The 27,682-nt window shown below is 37.4% G+C and overlaps 1 protein-coding gene across 1 annotated transcript in view; it reads left to right on the top strand.

The window, feature by feature from the left end:
- The window catches only part of SNTG2 (syntrophin gamma 2), a 318,555-nt gene that overhangs the window by 118,429 nt on the left and 172,444 nt on the right, over positions 1-27,682 (top strand). Inside the window, exon 2 of the mRNA XM_075497273.1 lies at positions 8,927-9,064. Coding sequence (XP_075353388.1) covers positions 8,927-9,064 — 138 coding nt within the window. The remainder of the gene's footprint in view (positions 1-8,926; positions 9,065-27,682) is intronic.

The following is a 27,682-nucleotide window of genomic DNA, read 5'->3' as shown; positions in this document are numbered from 1 at the left end:
TCCTCTTCTGATTCTCTCCCCCATCCCACCAGGGGGAAGTGAGCGAGCGGCTATGCGGGGCTTAGTTGCCAGCTGGAGTTAAACCATGACAACCTTTTACAAGTCTATGTATTGAAATGTCAATCCATAATATTAATATTATATTAATATTAATAAATGCAGACATAAAAAAAATAAGAACCATCTTCCAGAAAACAGTAGTTTCCAAGATGCATATTTCAGATATAATCTGTGCTTTTGGGAAAAATGCACTCAAATGTTTCTTAAATATCTGTTCTTTACCATCTTTATTTCTAATGCTGATTCTTATATACTGCATTGAAAATTTACAATATATTGTAATTCAGTATCTTTATGTCCATCATATATATTCCACTGGCTTTGTTGTGAATGTGAATCACCTCTTTAAAATGGATTATCAGGAATTTGTGGTCTTCTTCACTGAGAACAGCGATTGTGAACACTATGAAACTATGAAATGGGGTTACAGCTCTAATAAAAATGCACAATCTAATGTTAGTCTTGAAATGCTCAAGAGTATTTAAAAAATAGTAAGACAAAGATAAGTACTCTTAGTAGCTGCTTACTCATGGAGGCTACAAAGCAGTTGGGTTTTTAAATTTTTCTTAATTTCTGGTGAGTTTGGCTTGAGTGTTTGCTTGTTTTAAACAGGAGGTGAAAGAAGATGCATATGTTCCAAATACATCTTAAGAGTTAGGCAGCTATTAAGTCAGTTTGGTTGTATATTATTCTAGTTTAAAAGGGTTTTTTTTTTGTTGATTTTTGCGATACTGAAAATGATACACTGTTAAAAATTAACATTGGCAGTTGCTTTCCAACTGGAATGAAATTCAGACTTAAGTTGGTTTTACTTCATTTTGAAATATTTCCCTTCAAGCTACTTTAAAATATTTCCCTTCAGACACGGACAAAAGCTGAAGGGCTGGATTGCTGGGGCAGCCACAAGTTTCATCAGCTGCAACTGTGCAGCAAGATGTTGGTGCAGCGGTCCCCGCTGCAGTTCTCCTTGGTGGGAAGGGAGACTGAAGCAGCTGGTGGTGGGCTACGTGTCTGCGTGCATGTGGAGGGCATGAAATGGGGGTTGTGGCCCTTGCCACGACTGTAGGTGTGTCCATCATAGTCCTGGCCCTTGGGCTCTGAGATGGGGTAAGCAGCACTGCTGGGCCTAATGGATGTAATGGCATTGCTGCGTCCTTCTGTACAGGGAAACTGGATGGTTGTGATACTGGTGATGGTGGGCAGTAGTACTTTAGAGCAGAAGGGTGTCTGATCCAAAGCACTGATCTCATCCAAATCATTTCTCTATCATCTTCTGACATTTTTACCTGTAGTGAATGTAGCGAATATAAGCAGTGAGAATGTTTTTTCCCTGATCCTTTTCTTATTTAGATTACCATGTTCTTTATGCATTCATCTGTCAAAGCAAACAAAAAAAGTCAGTTTTGTTATTAACATTATTACTGATTTTATTATTATTTTGACATAAGGAAATAAATATACCTGTTTGCTACTTTATTGCTATAGCCTCAGTCTACATGGGTGGGTGGACAACTGCTTGGATGCTCAGGCTGAGGGTAGTGGTTAATGGGTTGTCCTCTACCTGGATTCCTGTGGCAAGTGTTGTTCTTCAGGGGTCTATCCTGTGACCCGTCCTCTTTAACATCTTTCTCAGTGACCTGGAGGAGGTCACGGAGTGCTTGGTTACCAAGTTTGCTGCTGACACCAAATTGGAGGGTGCAGTCAGTACACCATTGACAGAGACCTAGGCAGGCTAAGAAATGGACTGCCAGGGGATTCAAGAAAATAATGAACTAAACTAATGAAATTCAACGAAGTCAAATGCCAAGTACTGTACCTGGGAAGGAATAGCCCCTGGCAATGATACAGGCTGGGGCCTGCCTATCTGGGGAGCAGCTCTGCTGAAGAGGCCCTGGGAGTCCTGGTGGGCAGTGAGTTGTACTTGAGCCAGCAGTGAGCCCTGGCAGCAGAGAAGTCAACAGCATCCTGGGCTGTATTAGGAGCAGCACAACCAGGAGGTCAAGGGAAGAAATTATCCCTCTCTACTCAACACTCACTAGACTGCATCTAGAATACTACATGCGGTTTTGGTTCCTCCAATACAAAAAAGACATTGATAACCTGGAGCAAGTTCGTTGCGGAGCCACCAAGCTGACTGGGGCTGAGAGCACTTGCCCTGTGAGGGAGCTGGGCTTGTTCAGCCTGGAGAAGGCTTCAGCAGGACCTAAAGGCAGCCTTTCCGTGTCAACAAGGAGGGTATCAAGAAGGTGGAGCCAGGCTCTTCACAATGGTGCATGGCTGGGCAGGAGACGACAAGCAGAACATGAAACTGGATACAAGGAAAAGCTTTTCCTTATGAGGACAGTCAACTAGTGGAGCTGGTTGCCCAGCAAGGTTGAGCAGGCTCCATCCTTAGAGGCTTTCAGCCTGGGCTGATTGCATAGTTGCCTTGCTTTGAGATTGGGCTTCAAACCTCTCAAGGTCCTTTCCTACCTGTAATGGTAAAATGATGTTTTCTCTCCTGATCTACAGGAGTCTTGAACTATGAGATATGAGACAAATCCGTACCATTTTGTCCTCCGTAGCATTTTTACAGATGGTTCTTCAGACTTCTTGACTGAACCCCTTACCTTCCTAGTACTGGGGAACCGTAACGTCTCCAAATAGTCTGTTTAAGGGCTTCATTATCAATATAGTCAGCATTTCTTAAAGGAAAGAGTATTAAGGTTAAGGATATTTGTCTCAGCAGTTGTGAAACAGTGTCAGCAGGTGTAAAAGCCATAGTATGCTGAAGCTGAGAAAAAGGTCAACTCCATGTGTATTTACAGGAAAAACATACTCTGTAAGGGAGCTCCGTATAAATAATTTCGGAAAGTTACAATTAATCTCTGTCTTGTATCTGCTTTTAGTTTTACTTAATGGTTCTTTGTGTGCTTATGGTCCTAATGGAAGCATTAATTTTCTGCGTTCCACGGCTGTGTTACCGCTCTCACTACACATCTGCTGTCCTTATCCATTTGTCCCATGTTGGTCCATTGAAAAGCCTGTATTTGTGTTAGCACTTAAGGCCCCTTAAGCCTAGAATTATCTTCTCACCATGAAAGACAAAGGTGCAGTTCTTCTTAGGGTCCTTTTTCAGATTAAGTGCTATAAAAATTGTGAGTATTAACAAATTTTGTTGTAAATGTCACTCAACCATTGTTAAGGCCCCTAAATGATAAACTTCTTCAGATCTTAATAGTTATTTTTCATGTCTCCTATGGCAGTTGCAATCTGTTCAGTGCAGGTGTCCTTCTAAAGCCAGTCAGGCTTTCTCCTGGATGTGGAAGTTCAGTCACATGCAGGGAGTCACGTAATTCTGAATGTTAGCATCAGAGACAAATAGATCTGAAAGAAATTGTCTTTTCTGGGATTTTGTCCTGTGAGAGGATTAGTACCTGTACCATTTGGGCAGATGTTTGTTCAGTTTTCTCTCAGAATCCCTTAGCAGTGGATGTCTGTAATCTGTCCCAGCAATCTGTTCAAGGACTTCAGTTTCTTTGTATCTAGAATATGTTAAAATGAGGAGATTTCGGAATTATTTTCTTATCTGATTGTTCCGTTTGTCTTTGCAATACATTTTGAAGTACTTAAAACTGTCATTATGTCCTCTTGTATTCTGTCTTTACACTAAACAACCCGAATTAATGTAGAATTACTTATAGGTCCTATTTTCCAGATCTCTAATCACTTTTTAAAAATTTTTTTGTATTTCTCATGACCCTTTTCAGTTCATTACCTCTTCTAGGTAGTGTAGACATGAATCAACGCTGACATAATACTGTATAAAAGGAAATAATATACCGGGATGTATTAAATGCAACACTGGTGATGGATTACTTCATAGGCATGAAATTATTCCTCCCTCACATTCATTGGTGTTTAAGGAACCTTCTGTACTACCCAGCTGAAGAACTTTGTTTACTTTTAGGCACTGTCTTGTGAGAGTGAGAAAAAGCAAATCAATAGGAAGGAATCCGAAGGAGAGCAGTCAAAATATCTGTTTGCCTTTATTGCAACAACAAGATATTGATGCCAATATTTTGCTGTCAGTCCTCACTGCTACCTACCTGTTTCCTTTCCTGAAGAAATGGTGAAGAAAAGCTTTTCTTCTTCTATGCTAGTGACTGTTCTTCCTAGAGTGTAGCACCTTGCACTTTTTTTGTTACACTTCATCCCATTTTTAAAATCTTTTTTTAATGTTAGTCAAGGTTGTTTTAAATTTGAATTTTGTCCTTCTCTGAGAAAATGTCTTTTTCTTTTGATCACAATAGGAGATGTGCTGTAGAAAACATATGAAACCAGTTATGAGAGTGAGAGCAAATTTGAGCCTGCTGTAACTTAGTGGGCAGAGCACTGGCTATGTGGGACCGCCTGAAGTTCTCTTTCTGGCTAATCTGAAGTGATGCAGGATAAAAATCAGTGACGCCAGTTCTCATGTGTCTTCAGCAAGTGTTCCAATCATCAGTATACCACAGATACAGAATTTCAACAAAGTTGTTTTCATGAAAAAAAAATTGAAATTGGATTAGAGAATTTTATCACTAGACCTCTGAGGTGCAAATATTGCTGGTAAAGTATTTGTCTGGAAATATAATGTGGAATTTAAGTTGGAAAAAAAACCCTTCAGATATAGTGCTTCAAGAATTTTATTTACAAATGAAGAAAGGTCATTTATAAATGCATTTTAGCAGTTAAAAATTGAACTGCCATGCCATTGAAGCTATGAATATATCTATTAAGGATAAAGATCAGCAAACAGTGATTTCTGCTGGAGGACCAATGTAAGTCAATGCAGAGAATTTTTTAGATAAAGTAGGGGAAACTCCAGATGATCCATTTCTATAAGGGTCTAAGACAACTAAATACTCCATGTAGTTGGCAACAGCAGTCATCACAATTGCTAAAATACACTTAGGCAGAGGGAATAAAAGAAAGGTTTGGAGTTACCGAGAACTTCATAGTTTAAATCAAAATAGTACCACGGCACTGCATGTACTCTGACATCTGCTCTGAATGCATACAAATATATTACATAATTTTATTATGAATCTCATCTGAATTTTCTGATCATCTGTGTAAGAGTCTTGAACATTTTCTGCCTCTCTTCGAACAGTTACTAACATGAAAACTCTGACAAATATTGCTCTAATGCATTTGAGAAACAAATGGACATAAACAAGTAAATAGTTTCTATAGGAAACCTAGTACACCTCAACACCACTTTTAAACTCTGCCTCATTTTTTTGCAAGCTTTCTCAAAGTAAAACTTACAGCAGTGAAGACAAGTATTTCATGCCAGTAAGACCGTAGTTTGGCTTGGAGATGCCTATTTTGAAACAGAATTTGCAGCAGAATTTAGGCTGCAGATACAGTGCATTGAAAGAGTTACGGTATTTTGAGTAGAGTCCCAAAACATTATGCTGAACCGGGAGCGTTTTAAAGCAAGTACACTGGCTAGGGACCTGCCTTAGTAGTCAACAATAAAACTGATAAAAGGATTCATCTGCAATTCTAGCTCCCTCTAGAGAGTGGCATTTTCTTCTCTGAGAGACTGACAGTTTCTGAGCTTGCTTGAGAAAGTAGGTTTCAGTGTTTTTTTTCTTTCAAAAACAGAGCAGTGACTAAGCTTTCTTGAGTCACAGCTACTGTGATGCTTGTGCTACTGATCTTTTCTCTTCCTCCCACCACGTACGTGGATGTGCACATGCACAGCACACACCCCTCTTCCTGAGGCCAGTGTCTAGAAAACTGTCAGAAATACGAAAATCAACATTTCATTTCCTCATCTGCCCAAGTGAGTTTAAATTTATATTCCCCTACCTCTCATTGTAAGCACTTAAATCCTATTGAGATGCAACTCCCTATGCACTTTCTGCATGTTTTTATTACCAAACACATGTAAATTTGGTATATGATCTCTAACATTACTACATCATTTTGGGGAGTTATTTCCACTTTTCAGTCCTCACTTTCTGATATGAGTTATTAGAACGGCTACAGTTTTTAAACGAGAAATCAAGACGAACATAGCATAGTTAAAATGCTGGATATACATGTACATGCAAAGACTAAGTTTTCATTAAAAGATCCTTGTTTGAAGAAGCACTTTGTCTGAACTGGGATTTGCCCACTAGAGTTATGTATGCCATCTCTTTAACACAAAGAGAGAACAAGGGAATGTGCTGAACTCTGATTCAAAGCCATTTATAATGGTCTAAAAAAAGCCAACTTGAAAGGCTGAGGGAAATCTAGATTAATCTTATTGATTCTGAAAGCAAATAAGGTATTGCTGCACGTCATCTTGGATCACATCAGGAGTTAGATGGAGTGTGAGGTAGGTATTGGATTTAATAGGAATAGATGAGCTTCAGTGAGACTTTCAGTTTTAGTGTGATGGAAAATGCTAAGCTATTTAATTGGTCACTCTACCTATTTCATTTGTTACTTGATCATCTGTTACAAATGAAAGTTCTGGGGTTTTTTTCATTGTGTGACTTCTAAACATATGTAATGATATACTAGCCAGAGAAATGTTCTGGGTTTAGGCTGTATAAAGAGCTCTCTAGAGCTCTGTTCTCCCAGTGTTTCTGTAAAGCATGCTCTGGTACGTCAGCAGAAGTGACAGTGGTTGCCCGTCTGAGTGGGATAGCAATACACAGTCTCTGAACAGCAGCAAATGTGGGGACAGTGGTTTTTCAAGGCAGTTCTTCTGCTGTTTGAAAATACTTGCTGTTATGCAGCATGGCTTTTGAGCGGATGATGTTGGCACGGTTTTCATATGTTGTCATTCACAAAATTGTATTGATAAAACATCCACACATGCTGGAAATTTAAAAAATTTCAAAACCTTGGGAAAATGAAGAAAAGTTTGTTTCCAAACAAGTGAGAATGATTAAGGCTTTAGACTCTCACTGAACTTTGTTTCCTTTAGGCATTCCCAGCAAACACTAAGGACAAGATTTATCTGACTGGAATTAGACACTTGTGTCTGAGTTGTTATTTATATTTATTTTTTAAGTCAAAGTAGAGAGCTATGATGCAATTTGTTCCCTTCTAGATGGGTGTATAAAAGAGATCAGGTAAATCATGCTTCAGAGGTGTCTGTTGCTCACCAGTGGCTTGACAGAATCTAAATGGCTGTCCTAGATGTGGATTTCTGCACTGTAAACCTTTGGCGAGATCCATTTCAAGCTGAAGATACCTACATGTGGATGTCTGCTGGCATGGCCGATGTCTGTATCCCATTATAATCACGGAAATCTGGCCTCGCCTCCAGCTAGAAAAGGACCTGGATGTCCTAAAGAGCCTGTGTTAGCCTTAGATGTGGTGAGGTCTTAGATATCCTGAAGTATCTTAAGTGGCAGCAGTGGACTACATGGGGACAACTGCTTTGAGGCCAGGGACAGCAGACCCACATCAGCAATTCAGCTGAGCAACTGCTGTGTATATACTTCAGGGTAAATTGAATTGCTGTCTAGGCTGCGTTTTCCATTTCTGCTATAAGGGAGGCTTTGACACTTGGTTGCTGCATAGAGCTACACCACATCTAAATTTAAGTGCCTTAAGCTTAAACTGATCCTGCCTTTAAAGACCAAGAGGTTTTACTGACAATCACCACAGACCTTTCTCCCTAATTTTATAGAAATGAAAATATTATTATGAAGATAATATTCCATGTTTAATTTTATTTTAAAATCCCTCAAGCATTCATTCAGTGCACAGGACGTGTTTCTTCTTTAATTCCATTACTCTGTTCTTTACACAGTCTACTATTTAACAAAACAGAGATGAACAACTTGATTATAAATCGTCTTTTAAAAACAAATGCTGCAGCTAAACCTTAAATTATGCTTGATTATTCTTCCCTTGCACAGAGGAAAGTACAGTGTTGTGATGATGTTGTTATATACATTATAAATTAATAAACAAATATTACTTTTAAATATGATCATCCATTTCAGAACAGGTGTTTTGCTTTTTCTCTTCTGTGTAATGACTGTAAAGCTCTGAAATTGCATTAGTCTGCTTATTTTAACAAATAGCTATAAGCAGTCCTAATTCCACAGTTTTTGTTTAAGGAAATAGCTAACTGAATATTGGTGGGAAATTTGCACATAAGTAAATAAACTAAAAATTAAAATAGAATTTCTTTTCTACTACTCATGGAGAAAACATTGTTTATACCAAATACTTGACTATCCTATAGAGTTTACTAGTTATTAGTCCAGCGATGATGTAAGTTCAGAAATGTATGTCCACCTTGACCTAAACAAATAGAAATGCTGTAACACTTGTATTTATTTGTGTGTTTCACAATGTGAAAACATAGTTTTCTACTGTAATAGGACTCTATATCTTAAAGGCAACATTTATGAAGGGTACAGGTCTTTTTCTGACACAGTGGAAGGAACGTCTCTAAGTCAGGAACAACATTGCACTTCCCCGTTTCTTGCTGAAGCTGGAAAAGGTGTTCACATACATTTATACATACCTATCTGCTTCTAATATGGTTTCATAATAAGTCGTACAATTAAAAACAAATAGGATATCGTTCAATGGCAACACTCCTTTGTGGAACAGTACAATGGAGAATTTTTTTTTCTTTTTTTTTTTTTTTATATATATTAATGTCTACTTCAAAGACCATTTAGACTGTATTTTACAGTACAGAAGAGGCTTTTTATGTCTAATCCATTTGACGACTGAAAAGCAGACCAGTTTTCCACTTTCTGTAAACAATGCTCATTTATATGCATTTTATGTATTGAATGGGATAGAGGTTGTTATTTATCATTATGAAATGTTCATATTCTTAAATTTTTGTTTCTGTGCCTTGCTTTTGCAGACTAAAACTGGTATTGCATTGCTGTATGATGAGGTATCCGAAAATGCTTATGACATCCGACTGAAGCTTACAAAAGAGGTATTAACAATTCAAAAACAAGATGTCATCTGTGTTAGTGGAAGTGATCACAGTACAAATGTAAGTGATTCTATATCTCTGTGCTTTCTACTGTGCACTTTAATGTCTTCTGCAGAGATCAGTTTATGGTATTGGAGTGCAAGAGATTTTACTGGGTAATAGAAATACATATAATGATCAGTTGTTGGTGTCTTTGTGCATACTTACATTCTTGAGTATAAAAACTTGGTTTTTTGGCCAACGCTATATATCCTTTATTCTGATATATGTAACCTTAACAGGAGAGAAAATGTCTGTAAATACTGAGATTAGAGCATTCTTCCACCAAATATTGTTAGGCCACTAAATGAAGAAAAAAAAAGTATTTCCCATTGAAAGCATTTGAAGAGGCAACTAATACACCAGAGTTTTCTTCATTTGTGTATCAAGTATTGACAGGACGTCTGTTCAAGGGCATAGAGCTGGCTGAGAGAACACTTAAGAGACACTTGTTTCACTTCAGTTCTCTTTCAGGCACAGATGGAGCTTAATCAGTGCCAGCATGTATGTGGTGCTTTTTTTCCCCCAAATTCAGTTATGCTGCTTTTTCAAAACATGTGGTGCCCCTAAGCTACAGAAGAATCTTCTGTATCACCATTTAATAATGTCACTAGAAAAACTGGTGGCATTTAGCATAAGGAGTACAGCAGTGGTGTCTAGGTTATGGATGTCCCCAAATAGTGTATTTTATTTCCTCATATAAACAGTGTTCCTCTTAAAACTAAGTGTAGGTATCCTAAATTTTACTGAGTAAAATAAATTTCATGAACTGTGCTGGTACTTGCTAGAGTGAAAAATTCGTGGCAGCCTCCTCAGAGAGGGCCAAGGGGGAGCCTTTATGTCTACTTGCTGTATTGCACATGTCATGTAAACATAAAATCTGGCACTAGGGGACATCAAGTGAGTTTGTCATACTCTGCTAAGAATCAGGAGCCAAAAAAGTATATAGTGGGTATCCGTATATACATCTGTGAGGATGTCAGAGAGAGAGAGTCTGCCTATATAACACAAAAACATGTTTCATTCCTTCCATAGTAAATATTTATATAAATCATTTAATATCACACAAAAATAATTTGAAATAGCTTTTAGTAGTTAGAAACATTATGTACTCATTTCAAAACTTGTCCATGGAAGTCTGTGGAACATGACTTGCTCTTAAAAATGTTCAAAAAGGTTGCATCAGTTGGCAACTAGTGGGAGGCCACTCAGTGAAGTGAAAAGCATGTCCGTTTCTGGTTGGTTTGCTGAAATAAATACAAGCCTCAGTCAAAAATCATCAGCTTGCATATACTTTCTACTTCACTGAGAAGCACGAAAAACTGCAGCTTGTAACTGCAGACATTGCTGGTAGTGCTGATAAGTTGTATGCAAATTGTGGTTGGAAGAGTCATAGTAGAATATCGTGTGACTGTAATATATGGTCTCTGTGCATGTAAGTATACATGATTGCTCTGGACTCAATGGTATTTAAATGCCTTGTGTATAAACTTTCATAGAAAAAGAATCAAAATTCTATTCTACCTAGTCCCAGGTTACTTCTTGATTGAATCAGCACAGGCTGGCTGCATCTGAGAAAATGTATCAAATCTGTATATGTATTGATCATCACTCTTAGATCACTCAAGAAAGAAAAAAAAGAAAAAACAACACTCAAAAAATGAAAACCCTCCCCCCTCTCAAACCCCAAACTAAAGCAGTAAAAAAAACCGCTCCAAACCACCCATCAGGTCTGCCTCTTCCTTTTAATATCAAGATTTGGGTTGATTTTGATTTTGATACATTTTACTCCTACATTTTATGGGTACCCTAAATAATATTTCCTGGTAGAAGACGGGACAGGAAGACAAGCTCTGATAATACTTGAGGAGCTGGATTTTGAAAGAAATTCTGGAAAGTAAGAGTCCCTGCAGAGGAGGCAGAACTGGGATATGCAGCCACTGTGTACAAAATGAGCTAAAGTTCCTTGGCTGTATTTCATGACCAGTAGGGATTACGCAATGGGTAAGCCTGGAGAGGAGTGACTCCTGGGACTATGTCAAATTGAGACAGTTTTTTCAGGTTGTAGAATTAGTGTTAATGTGTAAAAGTGAGGGAATTTCAACTATAATTCAGATGTTAATTTAGGTTTGAGTTTCAAAGTATTACGTGAGTCGGTACGAAATCCATTCAGAAGGGATTTCTCCCACCTCATACTGTTGATCGATAGCGTGGACAGTCCTGCCAAGCTGACCTTTCCTGGAAAACATTGTTAACATTATCTCCTTGTTTTCCTTAAGTTTTCTCACTCAAGACTCTGAAAACTAAATTTTAAGGCTCTGATCGGTTGTTTTTCTGTGTCCCTTGCAAGATCATCCCAAGATGTTATCTTCAATCCTCGTGGGCTTCTGTTGTCAAACTCTAATGAGAAAAATGGACTAAACTGTGGCTTTGTGGCAATACTTGCTTTTTCTGTATTATACTTTGAACCAAATAAAAGCTTTTGGAACATTAGCATTTTAATATAAAGGCCAATAGAGTGTAACATGAAGATGAACACTGTCTTTTTTACAGTATATAAATTGCTAGTATATAGGAGCTCAAAAACAGAATTTGAAATCAGGCTGAAATAGCTGGTAGTTCTCTAGCACTGTTTTTGGTAATTCTGAAGTTTTACATTTACAGCTACACAAGATGAATTCCAAAGAGAGAAATGCTTTACTTTTCAAGTGGTTCAAGAAAATAATTTTCATCCCTGTCCTGTACGATTCAAAATATTAATAGAAAATTGTAACCTGAAAGTCAATTCTGTAGCAGTCATAAACAATCACATTGTCTTACTGATTTATTCTCCTTCTTTCTACACTTTTTCTTTCTCAGCTATTCATAGTTAATCTTTATTTTACACATGGCCATTCATCAAACTAGTTCATTTGCAACAAAAATAGAAATAACTTGTTTGCCTTCTTTCTGTAGTCACCTCAAACACATAGGAGGGGAAAAAAACCCTTTTGTTTTTAGAGTAACTTTTCTTCTTAAGTGGGATATGTGAAAAATATTGAAAAAGAAAGTTCTGTGTCTACTTGTGGTAATACCTTGTTCTCCAGCCAGTTTTGTGGGACAGCATTCGTGGGATGCATTTGCTTCCAGCCTCCTTTTTGCTGACAGGTTTTTTGATCCTGAGGAATACTGAGGACAGGATTTGCAGCCATGTGTAATTAGCTCGGCTAGTCCCGTCCAGTTATAAATGCTACAGTGAGGACTGGCAAAGACAACAGTGATTGCTAGTGCTACTGTCGTGGGCTGGACTTTCAGCAATAGAGATTATTCCCAAGGATAAAAGGCTCTCGCTGTAAGACACCTTTTACTACCATCATCTAGATCTGTTCTTGTTTCATACTTTGCCATCTGCCATTCATTTAGGTGCTACTTTTAAGCACTCAGAAAGCTTCACCTTTGATGAGAAATTGCAGAGCTGGCTTTCTGTAATTTAATGGCAGTTCAGCCCATTTCACTAGTTCTTGCTATCTTGGACATGGGTGTAGAATAATGAGAGAGAAGAGTATGGTTTGTGAAATTCAAGATGTGTATGGAAGAAATAATGTAAAGGCAACTGTTTCTTTTCCTTAGTTTCCACATTTTTCACAGTAGACAAGATGGCTTTTAAATATCTGTAAAAATCCTTCTGGAAGTGGAACCATTGTGGGAAACAATATTTTCCAGTGTTTTATTATATACTATTATATTTATAAAAATAATTTTTATATATATATCATTTTATATAGTTTATATTTATGTCATTAAACATGTGATCTTTCTACCAAGATGTATTTCAGAACTTCAGACTTGGCAAATCCACGTGTTCTAAGAAAGTCTTCATGACGTAGTATTATGTTTGGGGTGTTCAGATTCGTAGCAAAAAGGAGAATGTATGGGTGCATCAGAATCGGTGCGCGCTCATAGAAGCCAAGCACGAAAGCACTGACAGAAATGGTGTATTGAAAATAAATAGACATTTTTCACTGTCTTCTAAGTATTTTTAACAGAAGTTCCCCACCCCGATTTACAGTTTAACAATACTCACAGAAGGGAATTAATTGTATGACAGACAGAGAGAGATCCATTTTCAGTTAAACAGGGAGGCATTCATTTTTATACTTTATGCTTCATTAAGGGATGATTTTGCTTTAACTTTTTGTCATTCCGCATGCTAAAATTAATTTCTTACATACAGCGCTTCACTCCCTTAATATTCTTTGTTTTTCTTCCATGTATATTGCTATCATCCTTCTCCTGTTGTCAGCCCGCAGTTTTATGCCTCTCTACTTTTCATAAGCAAGTTTTTTTTCTTTTACTTTGTATTATAATTCTGCATCTTTTTTCCTGCTAATTCCACTTGCAAAGTAAGAAAAAGAAAAGAAATGCATCTGGCTTTTTATCAAAATCAGTCTTCACAGAGCTGAATTGTCTCTGACTTGGTCAGTGGTTGGGCAAATAGGTTTCTAGTGCAGGCTCCTGGCATCGCGACTGGAAGAAGACTCCTCAGAGGCTTATGTGAGTCTAACAGAATTAGAATAACAAAAACCTCTGCATCCTGGGTACTCAATTGTCGAGCTTCACAAGCCGTGTCTTAGCTGGACTTATCAGAATGAAGGAAGGTTAGGTGAATAGGGAAGAAAAATAGCAAGATTAGTTGTTTTGTTGATTCAAAAAATGGAAACAGTGCCTGAAAATACTGTTTAAATCCGTAATGAGACTGCTATGACTTTTTCTTTATAACTTAGATGCTAATAAGGACAGAGAAGAATGTTATTTTACAAACCTCTAGGGAACGGTCTGCATTGAAGTCTAAAAGTTAATTTTTTTTAACCCAAGGAATTGTCTATCTAGATAACTACTAATATTACTGTTTGCTCAGTGCCTGTTCTACTATCTCTGGTATGGTATTTTAGTCCAAAATTACTTTTAAAGAAGCTAATAATTAACATTTTCTATCTTTTTGGAAACTTCAAGTGGATGATTAAAGACTCTTGCTTTTGAAACTAAGATCACTTGTGTGGAGAAAATAAATACATTATTTAACCATTTGTTATTTGTTTTCCATGCTCTGGAAAACTGACGTAAATATTTAGAAAATAGCTATCAAGTAATTCCTTAGGATCCTTATTATGAAAGATCATAAGCTTGTGTTGCTCTCACTTTGAGAAGAGTTAAAAGTTTGTATCACAAAATAAATAATAAATATGAGTATTCATCAGCATGACAAAAACCCCTTTATTATTAAAGATAAAAAGAATAAATAGCTTAAGTAAAAAGGCTAATAAATGTAACAGAACAGAAGAATGCAAAGGACACTATGGATATCCCTGAAAAATAATCTCTCCCTAGACATGGGAAGAGTCCAGCTGGGGGTAAGTGTTCGTACCAACACAACAGAAAAGAAAGGCAGCATAACATTGGTGTTACTATATGGTAAACTAGGCATATGTACAAACATGTGTCCTTTATTAAAATTGCAATTAATTATTTTTACATATGGCTATTACACAGAGAGCCATGACAGACTGTCAGAATTCGTAAATTGGAACTGTATATATTGTCAGAGCTTGTGTAGCAGTTTAAAATCATCAACAGTTAGGAGCAAAATACCTGACTGTGGTGCAAGAATAAGCCTTTCCAGTTACGGTATGTGCGATATTGATGGGTGCAACCTGTCCTGTTCATCTTTGCCTTCACACCAGCCAACATGTGAAATGTTGCGCAAAGTGAATGCAAATGAAATTACTCAAAAAAAGAACAGCTGTGTTTTGGCAGGATTTAGGTATAATTCCTTGTTATAGGATGCCTTTTTACTTGAAAGAAATCAGCTTAATTTTAATGGGAAAAAAAAGAAGTATAATCATATCTTGCCACAAGGTCTTATATATGTTGCTAGTAACTCTGGAGATCCATATTTGTAGATGATCTGCATAGACTTAATCAGTATTGTCAGTTTGAGAACAGTTTGAGTCCCGAGTTCTCTCATACCACTGGGCAAAGAAAACTCCTGTCCCCAATTAAGCATCTTACAACTCTGTGGAGGAGTTCCTGAGGATTCTTGTGAACTCATACCAAGACTGAATGTGTTTCGTTCAGATACATTTAGTATGATCACCACACCCTGGAGAATAAACAACAGTGGGGTTTGTCACAGTCATCTTTACTAGAATAGATCATGGAATAATTTAGATTGAAAAGGACCTCTTGAGGTCATGTAATTCAACCCACTGCTCAAAGCAGGGATAGCTTCCAAGTTTGGGCAAGTTGCCGAGAGCTTTGTCCATTCACGTTTAGAATATCTCCAAGGATGGAGATGCTTCCAGCTCTCTGGGCAGCCTCTTCTAATGCTTAACAGTTTTCACTGTGAAATTATTTCGCATTGTAATGTTCAATTGGAATTTCCTTTGCTGCAAGTTGTGACTGTTGTCTCTCATGTTTTTTTGGGGCATCCATGAGAACAATCTGGTTCTGTCTTTTGTATAATTCTCCTTTAGGTTGGCAGGCTTTGAAAATAAAATTAGTAACTTCATTTTACTCTGTTAAAAAACAAAAACAAAACCAAAAACAACCACCCCCCAACAACCTTGTTCTACAGTAGTGGAAACAGTTATAATAAGATGAACCAATAAAAATATCTTATTAAACCATATTTAGTAAGGATTCTATGTAGCTGTCCCAGATCTTCACTAGCACGTGAAAAGATGTGCTTTGTCTCTATAAACTCGACAGTCACTGGCATGCCTCAGTCGATCTTTGTAGCTGCATTCTTCCTGTTCTTTTTGGGAAAATGTGAGATCCTGTGCAATGCAAGGAGTTAAGTTTCAAAACTCTCTTTCCCATTCAAAATAATCTTTTCCTTTCTGTCTGTGTGTTCCTTATTACAGCTTGCCGCCGGAAGTGAGAATGAGGCATCACATGATGCCATGGAGGACTAATTCGTGTCTTTCCCTCCCTTTCTTGAGGTTTCTTGACTTATATTTCCATTGTCTCCATAATTTGTTCCACTTCATGAGTTACACTGTCTTTTTAAGCAATGCAACTATTTCTAAGAATATAAACAGTCTATTGAAAATTATACAGACTTGGGACTAAAGTCTATACAGGCACCCTTTGAGCAAAAAGCTTTTCCTGAAGGCCAGACATGTTATAACCAACAGGAGAGCAAATCTTTTCTGTAGTAAAGTTCTTTGATTGACACCCCACCCCCAATGTAGTTATACAGAAAAGCTGTTACAGTACTTCTCAATGCATTCTTTGATTGTTTACCTGGTTAATTATAAGATTCTGGTGGTTACAGTTCCTGAGAGGGTGTATTAATGACTTGTGGCAATGCACAGGTGTGGCACATTCAGTCTGACCAAAGTGGCTAACTCTGTGACATTTACATTTTCTTCGTGCTCCACTGATTTCTTACGATTTGTGTATACTCACTATTTTTAATAAAGGCTGTGGGATATATGTAAGTAGTAACAATATTGAGTAAGGAAGTGATCAAAACTCAGTGCTTTCTGGCGTCTAGTTAAGTGTTCTTTGACCCTGGGCTGCCATGTACTGGAAGAAGGAATCTCTGTGTCCCAGTCCTAGGTAATGGCACTGCAGTTCATCTGACGTGCTGCATGATACGTCATATGGTGTCTTTACATACCAGCATAAGGCTACACAGTTCTAGCGCTATCATGTAGATGCTTATATTGTTAGACTCAGTGATTAATCATAATCCAGCACCATCTCTCATTAGGGCTGCTGCGTGCACTCTCTCACCCCGGTATGGTGTTTCTTCTTAATTCCATGTGGAAATAATTTTGGCAAGACCAGCCCGTACTGTAGTTTAAAATCCATATTTCTAGGAAGAGAGTCAGGCAAAAGGTGGACTGCAGCCTGCAGCCTGCAGCCACTGAAAAGGTGGAAGTGCACTGCTGATCAGTGAGAAGTGAGGGTTGTGTGAGCAGAAGTGGAAATCTCTGTACTTGATGGAATGTTAAATACATGCAGAACAATTTGCTGAGGAAGTTCTGGGGCTGGAGAGGTGGGGGGTGTGAGCTGAGAAAATCCTCATCATGGTAACTCCCCATCTTGAGGAGAAAACTTCCTGAAGGATTTCACATATCCTTGTTCTCCACCACATCATCTTTTGTTCTTTTTGGATATGTAACAACCAGCAGTATGTCTGCATTTTATGATACATTTTACTGGCTTTCACATTCTCACAGGATCTGTTTCTTCAATCACTTTTTATCTCATAACTTCCTTGTCGTAGCTTCAAGAGTTGCTGAAGAAAAGGAAGATAAGATACGGCTCCTATGTTAAGTACCTGTCTTTATCTTCTTAGCCCTTCTGGTTTCAGACTGTTTCTTCCCTTGTGTCCATGCAGGACAGGTTGCAGGCTTCTCTTTTAACTCTTCATATTGCACTTTCTTGTTTTGCTTCTTCCTTTCCCCTGCATGTTTCCCAAGGGCCTGGGTAGCAAGCTCTGCTGTTATTGCCATCATTGCCTAAGACTGGCTTTTATTTTCTGTTGTCAACCTGCCATGTAGTACCTGTAGTAAATTTGACATCTTACTTTCAACAAGTAAGGAGGCCTTTTGAGACTACTTTTTCCAATAAATGACAGATGCAACTGTAGTAGTGGGAATAAAGTTTATCTAACAAAAAAAAGTACTCTCAACTATTCTGAACAATGCAGCAATGAAGGATTTCTTTGCTCACATTTTCCTGTCTTCCTGTTTAGCCACTTACCTTGCTTAAGGAATAGTCTGTTATCTCTTAAGGTAATAGTCTGTTGCGGTTTGAGCATGGGGCCTAGATGGGCTCAGGTACCAAGACATGTTTAGTCATGGCTATACTTAATGTTGACAAGTCACTGGGCATCCAGGTCCCACAGTGGGGGAGATGCTCACCCAGGAGAGAAGCCAGCACAGTGGTTCCCCGCACGACCTCCCTGCCCCGTGGCACGGGGATGGGGTAGCCCAGGAGTGCACTGCTAGAGTCAGCACAGTGGTCTTATGCTTACTGATGAAGTAGAAGGGAAAAGAATAAAAATAAATCCAAGTGTTGGCAATCTTTGTCTTCCAACCTATTCTAGACATTGCGAATGGGCTTGTTTCTTACAACAGTTTCATCAAAATCTGAAGAAGATAGGCTATTTCAAGTGTTCTGGCATTTTCTACAATGTACTTCAGTTTGATGTTTGGAAATAATACATGCATTCATTAATACTTTCATGTAGACTGGCACAGAAAAGGGAAATATGGCTCATACAGAATCTTTTTCCAAATATATCCATTTATATCAATGAGTGAGGAGTGCTTCAAGCAGAATCTCCTTCTGAAATCTCTTTAGTACATTGTTCATTAAGATAGATAGATATAAAAAATATTTTTCCTAATGAGAGATCTTTTACCACAAGTGCCAGTCCTAGGCGTTAACAACCTGGTAATAATGACATAATGGGTAGGCATTGACAGTGGATATAAAATCTCACTAAAAACCAGTACCAAAAATAAGGACTGTAATTGCTTTCTCATGTTGTCCATTAAGCTCCAGTCATGTCACTTCATATGAACAAATACCAAGACATAACAGACTTTTTCAGAGATAAACTTTTCTGTTGAAGCATTGTGTTTTAAAAGAATCTAGAAAGTTTTCTATGTCAAGAGCTCTCTTATACCTAAAAGACAAGTATTTGACCATATAACTTCAAAATTAATGATACTTTCAAATGTAATTTAGAGAACTATTAAAACTACAGGACTTTTTTTCACATTCATAGTAGCTGTTATAAGCAGCATTACACCTCCTGTTACCACGCAGTCTCTTCTCTATACAGTTGTTGGCATGGTGTTCTTTTGTATGATGTCTGTATCTTATATGCTTTAAAATTTATATTGTATCTGTTTTTCAATATATTCTTGCCTGGCATCATTGTGGTAGTTCTTGAAAGTTTCTGCCTCACTGTCTTTATTTTAGTATTGATGACTGAGACCTTTTAAGGCCCTCCGCCCCCACCTATATAGTTATATGTATTGTTTCGGTCCAGAGCTCTTCTGGAATTGGCTTTCCCTGGATTTCTAACACCTTTTGGAACTACATGTAAGCAAAAGATACAGGCTGAACTGAAGAATATGTTACTTGCACTGCTTTAATCTGTGGCCTATGGCTATTAGCATCTGAAGTTGGGGCAAAATCTTTTCTGCTTATTCACATCTTTAACAGCTTGTTCTGCAGTGCAGTTGTTTGCCCCAGTGCACAGACCCTGATATAGTTTTGAAATAAAGCCCCTGTCTCTGAGCTATATGCTTTGATGAGATACAATCCCACTGGTCATGCTCTGGCCCTCCTGCAGAGTAAACATTATTCCACAAGGGTGATAGTGACGGAGAGGAAGACAGATTGCTCACACCTAAATATTGCTTCTAACCCAAATTTAAATTCTATTCTTCCACTGTTGTGGCTATGCGAATTTCATCCCTAAAAATTGCTTTTGATTTTGTACCTAGCTAGCAGCTCAGTGGCTGTAAATCTTAGTCTTTCACAAAGAGTAGGCTGCTTTCTTAAATGCAGTTTGGTTGTCTTTGAACATATGCAAGCTTGTTCAGTCAACACCTATATGCTCCAGTGTTTTCATGCATCAGAACAAGACAAAAGTTTTACTCAGACATGTGCAATTAGGCAATATGAATTTCCTTTAACACTTAAAGCATTACAAAAGTGAAAATTTTAGTGGCCTTCTCAGGTTTACAATTTGTTGTTCAAAGAGAAAATACATTTCCAAAGTACATACTCTTCGTCGTAGAATAAGTCCAAATGCGACAGCCAGCCTACCCTCTCAAAGAACTGCTTGACATACAAGTAGATCAAACCTCCTGTCAAACGCTTAGCAGGTAAATCTGCCTTCTCTTTCCATTGCTCGTATGTTTGACACTGGTCAATGCATTTGTTTCTCAGAACTTAAATGCTAGAAAATGTCATGGCCAAATTGTTACCCCAATTCTTAAACATAGCGGTAGGTATTACAGAGCCAGTATCGCTTTGAGAAACAGATAATAAAATCCTTGACAAATTGCAACAATAAAAGGTCTTAGAAAGATAGGAATAGTTCATGCTGGTATCCTGGCCAATTACAGTTTAAATAATTACATTCTGTCTTTTTAAATGTACCTTGAAGTTTCATGCAGGGCACTTACTCTTCCTCTAATCTCCTAGAAAAAGAAAACAAAACAAAACAGGCCTACTATGTGGTGTGCTATGGGAGGTACATAATTACTTCTGCTTTGTAGCACAACTGGAATGAGTGATCGTTATAGTATACACATCGAGTACTTTGGAAGCCTTCAGAATGAAGAGTTTTAATAAACTGTAGATGCTATTAAAGGATATCATTAGCAAAACAAAATGCTAGTTAAAAAGCAAAAAAAGTATTAATTTCCGCTTTCCTGTTCAGATTGATAATTAGTAACACTTTCTAAAGAGTTTTCCTTGCCTATAATGAAATAAAATTACACAGTCAACTGTAGCTCTATATTTTTTTGGGGGGGAGCCTTGAGACTCATACAGATGTCTGCCTCACTTCAGCCTCAAACCATAAATAAATTAGTCTGAAAAGAAAAATTATATATAGCCAGCAGGCAACCAGAAAGTGAAATAAGTTGTTTGTATGTTTGACTGAGACATAAACACTGGGTTTTCAGCTGCATATGTGCGTGACATCATTAATGTCACAAAAAGATTTTTTCCACAAATATTGAAATTCAGCTTTGGCAAGAGGTTCTGGAGTAGAATTTTCTTTCATAGTTGCTTGCAAAGCTACTGTGGGTTTCTGTCCGAATTTTGTAGTCATGAAATTTTGGTGTTGCATAAGAAGTTCAGAACTGAGTTAGACCTAAAATCTACTGAGCCCACTGTCCTTTTTTCAAAAGCAGCCATTAATATTTCCCTAGAAAAGCCAAACAGGGCAAGAATATGTGATGCTTCTCTTAACACTTTCCCTACCCCAAGTTATTCAGTGCCTTCTTGAGCAAAATGCAATTTTATATTAGCTCTTAACAGATTTATTTTTGCTATAGTTGTCCAATATCCCCCTGAACACATGTAGACTTCCAACATCCAGAATTTTTTTCTCACCAGACTCTAGAATCTATGACACATTGCACAAAGAATCACCTCTTTTTGTTTGTTCTGATCCTCATTCCTAATAGTATCATTTGATCCCCGCTAGTTTTTGCACTGGAGAAGACTATAAAAACTGATTCCCATTCACTTTCCTCTATACAACTTATTGTATTGTAAAAGCCTCCTGATCCGCAGTCTGTCTCTTTTCCTGGATGAAGAGTTATAGCCTATTCTGTTATTCCTTGTACAGGAGTGGTTTTGTGCTTCCATCATCCTTATTGGCTTTTTCTGAACCTTTCCTAGCAGTTTCAGGTATGAAGGGACCAAGACGGTATACAGTTTTCAAGGTGCGGTGAACTTTGGATTTCTACAGTGGTATAATGATGTTCTTTGTTCTTTTGATTTATCTTTTTGACCACTACTGAACACTGCACTGATGATGTCATGAAACCATCTACTTTAACCCCAAGGTCTTACTCCTTAATAGAAATGACTGATTCAGAATCAGTCCTAATTCCTTATGTAAATAACGGACATGGGAAAAATAATCCCTTTCACTAGCTTTGATCTGCTATTGTATTTTGTATGCTGTTTTGTGTCCAGTTACTATTTTGTAAGATGTTCTGCAAATATTTGCAGTTCACTTATTCTTCCTGTCTCAGTAAGCAGCAAAGTTAATCTTACTGCTCCTAACTTTTTTAATTTAATTCTTCATGAGTATTTTAAATAATGCAGGTTGCAACATAGGCAACAGTGTAACTTCATTGGTGACCTTCCTCCATTGTGAGAATTACGCATTTAATCCATCCCCTTGTTTTCTATTTATTTTCTAACTAATTTTAATTAGCAATATAACTGTGCAAGACTGTTCCCTCATGGTTCCTATGTTTCCATAACTCGCCTTTAAAAAATAAGTGGTCTCTTCCAAGATAGATCAAGTTCATCTAAGTGTCTGCCAATTCTGTTCTTTCTTATAGTTTCTCTCACTGTCTAGAGATTTCCCCCCCCCCCCATAGTTTATTCTGACTTGTTTAATGCAGGCCTTAAGTTTCCCAAGCCTTAACCAGAGTGTTTTATTAAAAAATGGGATTTTATTTTCAATGTTGTAGTCTTCATGTATCAAGGCTTTATTGAGAAGTATCACTCCAGTACTCCTGCTTTCATTCATCCCTGAGTTCCTTTAAGATTAGGGTGAATGCTAGCTGACCCTGGTGATTTGCTACTGTTATTTAGTCAATTTGCTTCTAAAGTGGTTTCAAATTCAGACAGATCCATACATCCTTTGTGACAAAGAATGTTGGAGGAATGTCTCTAGTTTCTTTCACACTAATGAAAAGTGTTCATTTTTCTTTCCTTCAATAGCCTTATTTTCTCTGAGTATGCCTTTTATATCTTGATCATAAATCAGCCCTGTGGTTTCTTTGGCAGACCTCCTGCTCCGGATAGATTTGAAGATTTATTATTAATTTTTATCCTTTTTGGCAGGCATTGGAACTCTCTTTACTGTTACTGCCTAATTCTGTTTTTCAAGTATATTTGCTTATGTTCCTTTTTCTTGTCTTCATTTGAATATGACGTTCATCAGTCTTTATATGTAATAACCTCTCTTAACCTCCTCTTTAGCCATGCAGTTTTCCTTTTTCTCTTAATTAAGTGCTTCTAATAAGTGGCATTCATTGGCTCTGTGTTTCTAGTGTGGTACCCTTAAGTACTCTTCACACTGCCTATAAAGTTTTAATTTTCTTAGCTGCCCCTGTTATTTTTCTTTTCAACAAGATTCCTCACTTTTGCATAGTTCCCTTCTTGGGATCACAGTTGCATAAATGTTGAATGTAAAGTACATAGCAGTTACTATTACAGAGTACCTTTTCAGCTGTAAAAAAATTAACTAAATCCTGCATGCTATACTGAAGACTAGGGCAAGTATTGAGTCTAATCTTGTGAGCTCCATGAAGCAGTGACTGATAGAGACCTGCTTTTCGCTGACTGCGTTATATCCTTATGTGTATCTGATCTACCAGAGGTTAAGTGAAGTCTGTTACCACCGTTACATTTCTCATTCCTGTTGCCTCTTTGCATATCTCACTGTTATCATCCTAGTTGAGTGGTCACTAATACAGACTCTTGCTTGAATTTAACCTGGAATCTATTGTTTTACTTGTTGAGGTAATTGGGTTATTAGTTTTATTTGAGTCTAAATTCCCTTAGCACAACGCATTTACTCTGTGGTTTATCTAGCCTATTTTACCTTTCTTACATACTTTGCATTCCAGTATTAGAGTTTTTTCTACCTCTCCAGAGTGTTTATACCTCTGTTTAGTTCAGATTTAGTGCAATTTGGGTTTTTTTTCTGGCACTCTGTTTTACATTTCCTGTTTGTGTTATTCCCTCCCTGACCTGTCCTTCACTTCAGGATACAGAATATCTCTGTGTATATCCATAATAGAAGCATCATCCATAATTACACTGTCTTCTGTACCTGACAACTTTTCCAACAGTACAGTTTAAAACTTCAGTTATGGCCTTCCTGAATTTTAAGTACCAGCAGCTTTGGGTCCTTTACAGTTCAAATGAAGTCTGTGCCTCCTGTGCAGGCTCAGACTTGTTGCAAAAATGCCCCCAGTTTCTGACGAACCTGAATCCATGTTCCTTGAGCCGTCTCTTCAGGCAGGCATTAAAACCTTGCCTTTCTCCCCAGACCTGCAGTGACTACTGGAAGAGTTTTGGAGAACCTTACTACAGAAGTCCAGGTCTCTAGCTTCCCTTCTTGGTACCTAATTTTCATCCCTAGGACTTATTTCCTGTGTTTCCCTACATTTTTGGTACAAATGCTCCCTGGTGCTTCTTGGCCTAAGCAGGATTCCTGTGGGATGTGCTGTCTTGCACATGTTTGGTCAAATGTTTTGGAGTCTTCTCCCTGGAGTCATAAACATACCTGTCTATTTGCCTGGTGGTCATCTACCACCATTACAGCTGTCTGGGATTGCTGCTTTAAGAAGGGCATTCTCACGTCAATACATTAATGTCATCCATTATGAGAACTACCAATGGAATTACTTTCCAAATTACCAATTCATCACCAACTTGCTGCATCCTGCCAGAAGATGTGACTTGTGGGTTCTGTTGTATGATGTTCCTGAAAATCTTCTCAATGAGCAGGATATATATGCCCTCTTCCTCTGGTGAGGGTACTCAGATCTTTGATACTAACACAATAAACTGGATAACTCTCATCCTCCATGTTTTTGCCTTCATTTCTTCTATGAGAAAAGATGTAAGGACAGCCCTTTGAAGCTGATTTCTGTTTTCAAGAGATTTGCAGCTTTCTCTTTCTGTTGTTGAGCACCAGCAAACAGTAAAAGTCTGCCATGATTTTCCCAACTAACACATTCTCTAGACAGCCAGACATCTGCTTCTGTCGTTGCCTTTGCCTCCTTGCTTACACCCATGGCTGGGCATCGGCATTCTTACCAATTTCTGTTCCCTATAGATGATTTTATGAAAATTTCAGGTTAATTTCAATGTACGTGCCTGGATCAAATATTTGGTGGAAACCTTATTCTGTCACCACTATAAATGAACATCAGTTCTCTATTTTAGACTGCATTTGAAACATACTGTATGTGCACACAGTTGTGTTTTCACAGAGGTCTTAACCATGCTGAAACCTGTCAGTTGTGTATTTAATCCACATTTGTCTAGAAGATTAGGTTTTAATACAAAAGATTCTTGATAAAATATCTTCAGTTAGTCTTGTCCTTCCAGCTCTGCACAGCTGACAGCCTGAAGGAAAAAGCAGAGGCAAGCAGACAGAATTACCAGTAAAGTAGTCCACATTCAGGACTTGTGTTACCAGTAGTCACTCAAGTACACAACCAGCAAATTTTGCTTTGGCAGATAAGGTTGTTAGTTGGATTTACTTTCATGAAACCTGACTTTGGCTAAACTTTTGACTCACAATTATAAGTTTGTACCAGTATTAGTATCTTTATTATATATTTTATAAAATGATTTATTAGTGTGATGCTATTAGAATTGTATCTATAGTGCCAGCTATAGAAGTATAATCATTTAGAGTATATTAAGAGAATTTTTTTTAATGTTCTTTGGACCAAGGATTTTGTCTCACTCTGTGACAGCTGTCAGAATGTTACATGCTTTTCTGTCAGAATTTAAGTAAAACCCAATACTAAGATGTATGTTATTTTACATGTACATTTTTATTGTACATGACTACCAATGCTACCAGTACTTGTAGGAATAATTAGAAATACTTTAATTTAAATCTGTGCATGTAGTTAATGTATATTGGTGTCCTTTTTCTTTCTGTTTATTTATTGTGGGATCCATCATACACAGGTCTATGTGACTTCATCTCTACTTGAAGGTAAAACACAGCCATAGCACACATTCAACATTGGCTACAGTTGTCTATACTGTATGTGAGGGTATTCCCTTGCTACGTTTTGACTTGTGCCAAATTGTCTATACTGGGTGTTGGTGTACTCTCATGTCAGTTACAACTCTCTTAAAAATGCCTCAGACCAAATCAGGAGATGGCATGTGTCATGTAGTGTGCCAGTTAGGCAGTTTTGATGGTAGTCTTTTCCAGGAAAGAAAATTTAGTAGTGTGGATGGGAGTTTTACTGTGTTGCTTTGCTGGAGAAAATCCTCCAGCCTTCTTTGTTTTAGCATAGGCATGGCTTGTGAGACTGGAATTGTAAGACAAAGTCTGTTCTGTGGTTTGAAGAAGTGAAAAATACTTTCCAGAATTTTGAGTTACGAGATGGGGAAGAATGAAAGCAAAGAAAGGTCATGAGAAGAGAACAGGACCACAACAGGATAAGTTAGAGGGGACAGAGAGTAAAGATCAAATAAAAGAGAATAATTACTGTTTAGCACATTTCCCTACAAAACCTGAAACTGAATTTAGTAGTGTCTTGCTTTCAGCAGGTATCTAATGTTGAATATCCTCTAAATTACCCACAGATTTTTTTTTTTTTTTTGGCTCAAGTAGTGAGCATCTATATTGTGAATTTAAGGGTCCAAATGAAGGACTAAATGGAAACTAGCCTATAATGAACCATGCGAATTTGTGTTTTTTTCCCCAAAATTTGGGTTTTAATTTCCTCCCTTAAAATAAAATTGCAAAGTCAAGTATTAGAAAGTTAGAAATACACAGGCTATTGTCTCTTGAATCTTAGCTTTGTGTTGTCTTTTATGTTGGAAGATATGCAGGGAGTTGAGGGGTGACAGGAAGAAAAGGGTAGTCTCAACATCTAGTGGTGAACGATCCTTGCCCTGAAATAGGGGTGCAATATAATCCTAGATGTGTCATGTACATAAACTAACACCAAGTTAACACTGCTGATCAGGAATTTGGTGCAACTTATCTTCTAATACGAAATTATGATGTGTTAAAATGCTGAACATTCAAAGCTAAGGCTGAAGCTGGTCAACAAGAGACTTTGAACAGATAAATTTTATACAAATACTTAGAAAAAGCATTTAGGCATTTCAAATCACTAAAACAGATTTAATTGTCCCTAAATCTTTGTGTGCCTCCATTCTTGCTCTGTAGAATGAGGATACTTTTGGCAGGTTGTGAAACTAATTTCATTTATGTGGATATACCTAAATATTGTACTGCTTACTGGCATAAAAAAAAGCCCATGAGTGTTTTAATAATACAACATTTAGAGCTAAATTAAATTTGTGTTCACGAAATAACATGACAGACAATGCTTTAAATAAAGATAAAAAATAAATATCTGTACACTGTAAGGTCTCAAGGCCATATTACTATTAAAAAAAGGCTTTAAAAAATCCAGCTATGGTGTGTCATACTACAAAAGTTTAAAATCTTGTCTTGTGTCTATAGTCTGAATGTGTCTGTTTTCCACTTCAAGTCATTGAAATTTTCACTGTATCTTTCTGTAAGATTTGGTCATCTTCTGCCAAAGAAGATACTTTAAAACTGCTTGATCATCCCTGAAAAGTGCTTTAAAAAACCTAAATATATTTAACTCCTGGCATCTGTTTCACCGCTACACAAATCTCTCAAGCTATTTGGCATTCCTCTTGCTCTTGCCTGCTACCTTTCCAATTTATTTGCCTCATTTTCAAAATGAGCATATCAGAACTAGCTGTATTATTTAAAGTGTGTGGATCACTGCCAGATACAGAAATAATTTATAGTCTTTCTGCTCCTTCTTAATAGTCTCCTGATGATGTAGGATTACACTAGTGATTTTGGCCGTGGCGTTATGCAGGAACATAGTTTTTTCTCATACTCAGCATGACACACGTTTGATTTTTTTGCAAGACCACCTTTTGCCAGATAGAGTGCTTTTCTCTCTTTGTTTGAGCTGTTTTCCTTGTTAGAAGGAATACCTTAAATGACCTTGACTTTGAATTGCTGTATGCTTAGAACCTGTCGTGTTCATCATTACCTTATCACAAGTCTTGTCCCTTACAAACATTATTGCAATTAATTTAGATTATTTTATTTAG

Source organism: Mycteria americana, chromosome 3 (assembly GCF_035582795.1).
Source record: "Mycteria americana isolate JAX WOST 10 ecotype Jacksonville Zoo and Gardens chromosome 3, USCA_MyAme_1.0, whole genome shotgun sequence".
Taxonomy (NCBI): domain Eukaryota; kingdom Metazoa; phylum Chordata; class Aves; order Ciconiiformes; family Ciconiidae; genus Mycteria; species Mycteria americana.
The sequence above is the reverse complement of the archived record's forward strand: the minus strand, read 5'-3'. Positions and strand labels throughout refer to the sequence as shown.